At 35.1% G+C, this 10,643-nt stretch overlaps 1 protein-coding gene across 1 annotated transcript in view; it reads left to right on the top strand.

Annotated features, from left to right (window-relative positions):
* The first annotated feature begins 5,369 nt into the window (after nt 1-5,369).
* The window catches only part of cdcp2 (CUB domain containing protein 2), a 52,077-nt gene continuing 46,803 nt past the window's right edge, over nt 5,370-10,643 (top strand). Inside the window, exon 1 of the mRNA XM_087810375.1 lies at nt 5,370-5,469. Within this exon, the coding sequence (XP_087666501.1) occupies nt 5,370-5,469 (100 nt within the window). The remainder of the gene's footprint in view (nt 5,470-10,643) is intronic.

The raw sequence follows: 10,643 nt of genomic DNA, 5'->3' as shown, positions 1-10,643 counted from the left end.
GTTTGATTATAGTTGAAAATTGTTTGATTATTGTTGAAAATTGTTTGATTATAGTTGAAAATTGTTTGATTATAGTTGAAAATTGTTTGATTATAGTTGAAAATGGTTTGATTATAGTTGAGTTCATTTAAACTGTTGGGGTTTTTTTTTTAACTCTGTAATTGAATTAGAAGTTTGAATGAATTAAAACTGATTCGCTCAGAGAAGTACTTTGTACTTTTCATTTGACGTATAGTTTGAAGGATCTTCAGGGTCATGACTCGGAGGTTTTATGTTTCTTTATTCACAGAGAAAAGCTTTTTTTAAAATGAGTCATGGAGCCAAAAAAGATGTGGAATTGAAAGGAAAAATTAAATCAAAATGTGGACATGATTGGTAGTAAAAGAATTCAGGGTCGACTAAATAGAAGTTACTATTTTTAAGTGTCCTTAAAGCAACAATATGTAACATTTTGAAGGGATTTTAATGTGAATAGTACGACAAAACAAATAAAATAAAGTAAATAAAGCCAAAATATATATAGATATATATATATAATAAAATATATATATATATATATACTGTGTATATATATATATATATATATATATATATATATATATATATATATATATATATACATATATATAGTTAAGCAATTTTCAAATATAATCAAACAATTTTCAACTACAATCAAAAGAAGGTGGAAAATTGTTTGATTTCAGTTGAAAATTGTTTGATTTCGGTAGAAAATAGTTCAATTATAGTTGAAAATTGTTTGATTTCAGTTGAAAATGGTTTGATTTCAGTTGAAAATTGTTTGATTTCGGAATAAAATAGTTTGATTATAGTTGAAAATTGTTTGATTTCAGTTGAAAATTGTTTGATTTCGGTATGAAGTAGTTCGATTACAGTTGAAAATTGTCTGATTACGGTTGAAATTTTTTGATTTTGCTATAAAATAGTTCGATTACAGTAGAAAATTGTTTGATTTCAGTTGAAAAAAATTATTTTTAAACTATTATCAAACAATTTTCAACTATAATCAGTTTGATTTCAGTATAAAATTGTTTGATTTCAGTATAAAATTGTTTGATTATAGTTGAAAATTGTTTGATTATAGTTGAAAATTGTTTGATTATAGTTGAAAATGGTTTGATTTCAGTTGAAAATGGTTTGATTTCAGTTGAAAATTGTTTGATTTTAGTTGAAAATTGTTTGATTATAGTTGAAAAGTGTTTGATTATAGTTGAAAATGGTTTGATTTCAGTTGAAAATTGTTTGATTATAGTTGAAAATGGTTTGATTATAGTTGAAAAGTGTTTGATTATAGTTGAAAATTGTTTGATTTTAGTTGAAAATTGTTTGATTATAGTTGAAAATTGTTTGATTATAGTTGAAAATTGTTTGATTATAGTTGAAAATTGTTTGATTATAGTTGAAAATTGTTTGATTATAGTTGAAAATTGTTTGATCATAATTGAAAATTGTTTGATAACAGTTGAAAATTGTTTGATTATAGTTGAAAATTGTTTGATTATAGTTGAAATTGTTTGATTTCAGTTCAAAAATTGTTTGATTTCAGTTAAAAATTGTTTGATTTCATCCTTGGAAAACATGTCAACCGACTTCTCTGATCTCTTGCTACCGTCGGGGCAACTTAAGCCGATAAAAAAAACCTCTGAACTTTGAGGAGCTGATCCTCATCGCGGGAAAAGAAACGCATCAAACCACAATACGACTCCGTCCCTCCAGAAGTACAACAACATCTCCCGACGTATAAAAAAAAAAGGCAGCGGTAGATAAAAGGTCTAACGAGAGCATACGTTGGTTCAGGGTTATAAAGCAACTTGTTTCACAGTCTTACTCATGGATATCACCAGCCGTCTGTTTTCCTCGTGGAAAATCTTGTTAGATTGTAATCTTGGCTCCTTCCCGACGATGTTCTCTCCATTAATTTAAAAGCAGCCTCCCCACAGTAGTTCGATTACAGTTGAAAATTGTCTGATTACGGTTGAAAATTGTTTGATTTCAGTTGAAAATTGTTTGATTTCAGTTGAAAATTGTTTGATTTCAGTTGAAAATTGTTTGATTTCAGTATAAAATAGTTTGATTATAGTTGAAAATTGTTGGATTATAGTTGAAAATGGTTTGATTTCAGTTAAAAATTGTTTGATTATAGTTGAAAATTGTTTGATTATAGTTGAAAATTGTTTGATTATAGTTGAAAATGGTTTGATTTCAGTTAAAAAATGTTTGATTATAGTTGAAAATTGTTTGATAACAGTTGAAAATTGTTTGATTATAGTTGAAAATTGTTTGATTATAGTTGAAAATTGTTTGATTATAGTTAAAAATTGTTTGATTATAGTTGAAAATTGTTTGTTTATAGTTAAAAATTGTTTGATTATAGTTAAAAATTGTTTGATAACAGTTGAAAATTGTTTGATTATAGTTGAAAATTGTTTGATTATAGTCAAAAATTGTTTGATTTCAGTTGAAAATTGTTTGATTATAGTTAAAAATTGTTTGATAACAGTTGAAAATTGTTTGATTATAGTTAAAAATGGTTTGATTTCAGTTAAAAACTGTTTGATTTCATCCTTAGAAAACATGTCAACCGACTTCTCTGATCCCTCTCTACCGTCGGGGCAACTTAAGCCGATAAAAAAACCTCTGAACTTTGAGGAGCTGATCCTCATCGCGGGAAAAGAAACGCATCAAACCACAAGACGACTCCGTCCCTACAGAAGAAAAAAAAAGGCAGCGGTAGATAAAAGTCTAACGAGAGCATACGTTGGTTCAGGGTTATAAAGCAACTTGTTTCACAGTCTTACTCATGGATATCACCAGCCGTCTGTTTTCCTCGTGGAAAATCTTGTTAGATTGTAATCTTGGCTCCTTCCCGACGATGTTCTCTCCATTCATTTAAAAGCAGCCTCCCCACAGTAGTTCGATTACAGTTGAAAATTGTCTGATTACGGTTGAAAATTGTTTGATTTCAGTTGAAAATTGTTTGATTTCAGTTGAAAATTGTTTGATTTCGGCATAAAGTAGTTCAATTACAGTTGAAAATTGTTTGATTTCAGTTGAAAATTGTTTGATTTCGGTATAAAGTAGTTCGATTACAGTTTAAAAGTGTCTGATTACGGTTGAAAATTGTTTGATTTCGGTATAAAATAGTTTGATTACAGTTGAAAATTGTTTGTTTATAGTTGAAAATTGTTTGTTTATAGTTGAAAATTGTTTGATTTCAGTTGAAAATTGTTTGATTATAGTTGAAAATTGTTTGATTTCAGTTGAAAATTGTTTGATTTCAGTTGAAAATTGTTTGATTATAGTTGAAAATTGTTTGATTATAGTTGAAAAATGTTTGATTATAGTTGAAAATGGTTTGATTTCAGTTAAAAATTGTTTGATTATAGTTGAAAATTGTTTGATTATATTTGAAAATATTTTGATTATAGTTAAAAATTGTTTGATTATAGTTAAAAATTGTTTGATAACAGTTGAAAATTGTTTTATTATAGTTAAAAATGGTTTGATTTCAGTTAAAAATTGTTTGATTTCATCCTTAGAAAACATGTCAACCGACTTCTCTGATCTCTTGCTACCGTCGGGGCAACTTAAGCCGATAAAAAAACCTCTGAACTTTGAGGAGCTGATCCTCATCGCGGGAAAAGAAACGAATCAAACCACAAGACGACGACTCCGTCCCTACAGAAGAAAAAAAAAGGCAGCGGTAGATAAAAGGTCTAACGAGAGCATACGTTGGTTCAGGGTTATAAAGCAACTTGTTTCACAGTCTTATTCATGGATATCACCAGCCGTCTGTTTTCCTCGTGGAAAATCTTGTTAGATTGTACTCTTGGCTCCTTCCCGACGATGTTCTCTCCATTCATTTAAAAGCAGCCTCCCCACAGTAGTTCGATTACAGTTGAAAATTTTCTGATTAGGGTTGAAAATTGTTTGATTTCAGTTGAAAATTGTTTGATTTCGGTATAAAGTAGTTCGATTACAGTTGAAAATTGTTTGATTTCAGTTGAAAATGGTTTGATTTCAGTTGAAAATGGTTTGATTTCAGTTGAAAATTGTTTGATTATAGTTGAAAATTGTTTGATTTTAGTTGAAAATTGTTTGATTATAGTAAACATTGTTTGATTATAGTTGAAAATTGTTTGATTTCAGTTGAAAATTGTTTGATTTCGGTATAAAATAGTTTGATTACAGTTGAAAATTGTTTGATTTCAGTTGAAAATGTTTATTTTTAAACTATTATCAAACCATTTTCAACTATAATCAGTTTGTTTTCAGTATAAAATTGTTTGATTATAGTTGAAAATTGTTTGATTACAGTTGAAAATTGTTTGTTTATAGTTGAAAATTGTTTGTTTATAGTTGAAAATTGTTTATAGTTGAAAATTGTTTGATTATAGTTGAAAATTGTTTGTTTATAGTTGAAAATTGTATATAGTTGAAAATTGTGTGATTATAGTTGAAAATTGTTTGTTTATAGTTGAAAATGGTTTGATTTCAGTTAAAAATTGTTTGATTTCAGTTGAAAATTTTTGGATTTCAGTTGAAAATTGTTTGATTTCAGTTAAAAATTGTTTGATTTCATCCTTAGAAAACATGTCAACCGACTTCTCTGATCTCTTGCTACCGTCGGGGCAACTTAAGCCGATAAAAAAACCTAAGTACTTTGAGGAGCTGATCCTCATCGCGGGAAAAGAAACGAATCAAACCACAAGACGACGACTCCGTCCCTACAGAAGAAAAAAAAAAGGCAGCGGTAGATAAAAGGTCTAACGAGAGCATACGTTGGTTCAGGGTTATAAAGCAGGTCGAACTTGTTTCACAGTCTTACTCATGGATATCACCAGCCGTCTGTTTTCCTCGTGGAAAATCTTGTTAGATTGTACTCTTGGCTCCTTCCCGACGATGTTCTCTCCATTAATTTAAAAGCAGCCTCCCCAAAGATAGTGTCTGGCATCTGGATCGTGCCCTTCTGTTGCTGTTGGCAACCCCACCAGCAGCTCTCGCTGTTAATTAGCTTCTCCGGCACTCGACCGACCGACTGTGGCCGTGACACCCATTTTTTCTTCTTCTTCTTCTTCTTCTTCTCCGACTGACTGTAAGCACCGGGAAGTTTTCATTTCAGATCCGCTCACCCGGGGTCCCACTCGTGCGTCGAAAATCATCGAGTATCTTCACTCCGGGATGGAAAAAATCGTGCGCTAGCATACGCCGGGATTACTATGCATGACTGTCACTTCAAAGATAATCAGACAAATTGGAAAATTCTCCAAGTGTTCACGAAATGTTGGGAGTGAGTCACAGATTTTTTAAGTATTTATTTGGGGGTTTTTTTTCCTCCGCGGTTCGAGAGCATGATTCGGGGAGGCAGCTGCGAGATGCACGAGGATTGGAAGAACATAATGGAGAGCGAGCGGCGAGAGAGAGACGACGCAGGACTAATGTCAGGAAAAGGTAATCACGTCGTGAGGGAAAAGCCAATAATCAGCTCACTTCTATCTGCCGGTGATTATTATTAATGCCCCTCGGTGAACCTCGGCTTCTTCAAACTAAGTAAACATGTTTATTCTTCGCTCGCTCCCGTCGCCCCCTCATGGATTGTCTAATGCGAGATTCATTAGGTGGTTGGTTTTTAAGCTTCGGATCAGTCATTTTCTCAAGAAATCTGATCTTAAACATGGACGTCCAGATCGGAATCTGTGGCTGTTTTACGAAGATCATACGGTATATAATAATAAAAACATAATAATAATGTCTCTTTAAGGTAAGGTAAGGTAAGGTAAGGTAAAACTTTATTTTTATTAAAACTTTAGATTTATTGAAATTGTTTTTTTTTTACCAATAGCCAGCAATTTTTCATAAACAATAAAAAAAGAATACATAAAAAATAAAATAAGAAGAAGAACATAAAGAGGAAGAACAAGCTCAGATGGTAGAGTGGTTGCCTGCAGTCCAAAAGGTTGCAGGTTCAATCCCAGCTCCAGACAAGCTTGTGTCGTTGTGTCCCTGAGCAAGACACTTTAGTAGACTTGGCTCAGGTGTGCAGCCTACTCCCATCAGTATGTGTGAATGGCTGTCAAAAGCACTACCGAATTTCCCCTCGCGGGACTAATAAGGGATTCTAAAAATTAAAAAAAAAAAGATGACACAATCTCAGTCTAAAGATAAAGACAAAGAACATAGGTCAAAGAAAAACAACAAAGACAAAGGATACAAAGACTAACATAGAACAGAACATTCAGATACTCTCACTCCACTCCTGCCCCCGAACTCAGAATTGTACAATTTAATAGCCCGAGGGATGAATGAGTCCCTGAGTCTATTTATATAGCACCTGGGTCACAAAGTGCTTTAACGCATTCCCCCGTTCACACACTGATGGGAGTAGGCTGCGATGCAGTGTGCCAGCTCTGCCATCAGGAGCAATCAGGGTAAAAAGTCTTACTCAGGGACACAACGCCACAAACTTGTCCTGGGCTGGCAGTGAACCCGCAACCTCTCAGACCGTGAGCAACCACTCTACCATCCTAGCTAAGACATCATTGGACTGATATAGTACGTTTTAAGCGTTGTCACGCTTTATGGCCGACAGTACCATTTTCAGTCTAGGCATTCCCTACTAGTGATGGTCTGATGAAGCTTCATCAAACAGTGTCATGTTGTTCAGAGGTCAGTAGGTGGCGCCATCCGTTTAAGAATGATTTCTAAATTCTGAATTAGTTGAAGTGTCCTTCAATACCATAATCCCATCTTTCATTTTTAAAAACAAACGTTAGCGTTAGCGGCATCATCACGTAGGAAGTAGCCGGACCGACAGAGTAGCGCTGACCGAAAAGGTACTTACAACGAAACCCGTAAAGTGTGACAACGCCAAAAATGCGAATATAGTCCAATCGCAATCTATACTTCCCGATATTCAGAATTACACAATTATCGGATCTGGACGACCCCATTCAAGACCAGGCCTCTTGAGTAAGTGAGACTTATCCCTTACCCCTGGACTGAAGCTGAATAAAGCTGAGTTCCAATTCTCCATCTTAGCCCTACCCCTTTGCCTACATAATAGCCCTTTCCTTAAAAACGAGTGTCAAGGGTTGATTACAACATTTATGCTCTTTGTTGATCACTTGCTTCACCATGGTCGAAAATCCACAACATTTTGGATAAATGCATCATACCCCTCTGTTTCAAGTGTGCCTCTGACTTCACTCGTTTTCAAGCGCTAGCCCTTTGTCTTACCCCTCCCCCTTCATCCAATGTAGAATTGGGAAACCCCTGCGTCTCACAGGCACGCCGGCAACGGAGGGGTAGGGCTGAGATCGAGGGCTAAGACGAGAATTGGAACGCAGCCTAAGTGTCCTTCAGTCGCATAGTTTAAGTTCGCTTCATCCGTGAAATAGCTTTTGAAAAAACATGTTCAGATTTGCATCTAGATGTCATCACATAAGTGCCTGGACCGATATGGTACTTTCACCGTCCAATCCAAAAAAACACACCATATACGTACTTGTCATGTCAGCTGTGAGTTAACACTGGAGGAAAATCCAACAGCTAATTGTATTATTTGTTACTAAGATGTTGCCTGAGGAGGAAACAGCAGGGCTCACTCTCACTCAATTAATTCCAGTATGAAATATTCAAGAAAAACTTAACAACAAACACTGGGGGAGGCTTTTTGAAAAGAAAAGAAAAGTTACCACTAAAAGCTTCAGAAAAATACCAGAGTTTTGTTGAATTCATTGGACAACCAACCACTTACGTGGAAAAAACAATGGATTCGTCATCAGATTAACTTTTCGTAACCGTGTCATGAGCTCCCTTCTCTGCACTATATTTTCGACAATACACTATACAGCTTGTGCAGCATGATTTTTGGAGAATGTTGAAGCCATTTTAGCCGATGCTACCAAGTATTTTACAACCGACATTTTGGAGTTCTTACGTTACCTGATGTCTTTGCTGAGCCTTACCGACTCTTCTTTCAACCACGTTAATGCTATCCCGCAAATACCGTTAGCAAAAACACGTTGGATAAAAATGAAATGTCCAAGTCTTATTAGTCATCACAACCTGTCCTGGTTGTAGTTTGCCTAAGCTAACTTAAAGCTTACTTGAAAAAATACGTGCATTGACCTTCCAATTCTAAGACTCCCTTTTATCCGCTTCGATAATTTGACATTTATGAACTCGTTACCCACACAATAAATTAGAGGTAATCAATTTTTTTTAGTATTTATGGGTTATGAACCTACGATGTGCATCTAAAGTTCTTGCTTGGCCGCTCGAGCCTTGAGTTTGATGGGACTAGTGGTCACAAGCGGTACTGGTCTATGAAGAGTTTGTCACATGACCACTAGCAAGAATGAAGTGTTTTCATCGTGTCCATTAATAATAAGACACTGATTTTCCAAGATGCTAGTTTTCGGTGTCGACTCTAGATGGAATCATCTCATTACAGACGATGGGGCCAAATGCTGACTCAGCGTTATGGTGAGTTGAAAATAAATAAATTAAACTTGTGTTTCATGCCAGTCGTGTGATTTTTATTGCGTCCATGTTCATCTGAAAAACCCTTAAAGGCGGCCTTGTGAAAATAAAGCCCACAGTTAACACCGCTCATGGTTCCGACAATGACAGATATTCCTCTATTAGACCAAAAGAATGGTCGAGGAAAAAGTACACCTCTACAATAATGTTTTCAGTGGTAAAAAAAATACTTTTTTTCAGTGTTCTGCAAAATTGCAGACTGTCAAAAATGTGTTCTTCATTTTGAAAATATGTTCTGCAAATACACAAAGCTCGATACGACAACCTTTTCAACCTAATTATGCTAACATTTATATCGTATATAGCTTTATTACTCTCCTTATTATCTCGCCTTATTCTCTCAGTCTTCTTTTAATGTCAGTGTTCACTGATCCTCCTCTGCACTGAACTTATCATTCACCGCTACCTTCACTGATCTTTCATCCCCCTCTCACTTATGTTACTACAACCAGAACTAATTTATGAATGTACTCGTCATCACACCCACAAAACACACTGATAAAGGTATCACCACAATAATAAGATATAGAATTACAAACTTGGTATTAATTCAAACAAATAGCATTAATCTTTTACCAGCATGTTGAGAACAAAAATAAAATGAAAAAAGTCAAATTGTACACTTTGTTTCCCTGTAACCTGAAAAATACGTAGTTGGTGAAACAAAAAACTAAGAGTAAAAATGTGGAACAAAGTGCAAACAGTCTGAAAGTGTCAAGATTATTAAATGTCCAGAACTAAACAATAATAATAACACTTTTGTAATAAGACTAAGAATAAACAAGTCAAATAATAGTATTCTTAGAGTTTTCCCTAACAGGGATTTGAAAATGAATGTAAATAAAAGAAGCACACAAGTATAATCATATATTAGAAAAACACAAATGATGTAAACAAATCCAATAAACTAATCTGAGTCACAGAGGTCTGGCCGACTTTTGTTCGTGATCGCGGTTTTAAACACAATTTTAATACGAGAAACACTCAATAATCACATGATCAAAATGAGTTAAAAGTAAATTAGTAAAGTGTTTGTTGTTTACTTTCATTCATCGACCGAAAGTTTCTCTCGTCTCTACAGAACAGCAAAGTTAACTGCTTCGTTTCGTCTTTTATTTTCTCTCCGATCTGTTGATATTTTTTGTCTTCTCTAGATGCGTCATGAAGTAAGTGGTATTAAATCTTGTGAAGCGATTTTTGTCCTCATCAGACATCCGCTCACGTCTTCTCTGCTGTTAGCTCAGCTGTTAGCAGCAGCGCTGGCGCGCGACGTAAGTGCAAATATTAGTTATTAAACTGCTTGGATCAGATGCGTGTCAAACCAAACTCTCCTGACGTACGTGTTGTAAATGTTGAATCTTCCTCTCCAAGATGCAGTAAGTTCCTCATCATGACCATGTTTTGAACTTATTACTTTATAAATTTGCTTTGAAATCTGGGCGAACGAGAGGTTACGAGAGTCCATTAATGACGTAATAATGGGCTTCACTCCTCCTCCAGCCAGCTGTCATCACGCCCCACCTTGTTTATACAACGGGTCCCTTGGAGGTGGAGACTTCCTGGATCGACGAGGTGGGGTGACAAACCTAGATGTTTGACCGATCACAGTGGGTGTGGTTACAAGATTGAATCTCCAAAATAACAAAGAAAAGTCTTACAGTTATTAAACTGCTTGGATCAGATGCGTGGATCGCAGCTTTATCACCGTACCCGATCCGACTTTTCAGTCTTCTGCAAAATTGCAGACTGCAGACGGGTATTTCCAACACTGGACTTGCTACTTTTGATCTCAGAAAACATAGCTCGTATCATATACCTCGGTATAAGTGTCAAAAAAAATCACTGTACCAAGTGCTTTAAATAACTCCTTATCCTACTGTAGCACGTTTTTTTGTCATAGCAACAACAGACTTCATTCACCTTAAGAGTCGGAGCACATCTGGTGAAAAGGTTTGCATCTGGAATTACGCGACGGGAGTCCAAATCCCTTAATCAATAACCGCAAGCCACGTCGCTTCCATCTCGCCGCTTACCGTTCTTCGGGAGGCAGGCTTCGGCGGCGGCGGCGGCGGCTAACCATT

The sequence above is a fragment of the Callionymus lyra genome, chromosome 16, assembly GCF_982586985.1.
Source record: "Callionymus lyra chromosome 16, fCalLyr1.hap1.1, whole genome shotgun sequence".
Taxonomy (NCBI): Eukaryota; Metazoa; Chordata; class Actinopteri; order Syngnathiformes; family Callionymidae; genus Callionymus; species Callionymus lyra.
The sequence above is the reverse complement of the archived record's forward strand: the minus strand, read 5'-3'. Positions and strand labels throughout refer to the sequence as shown.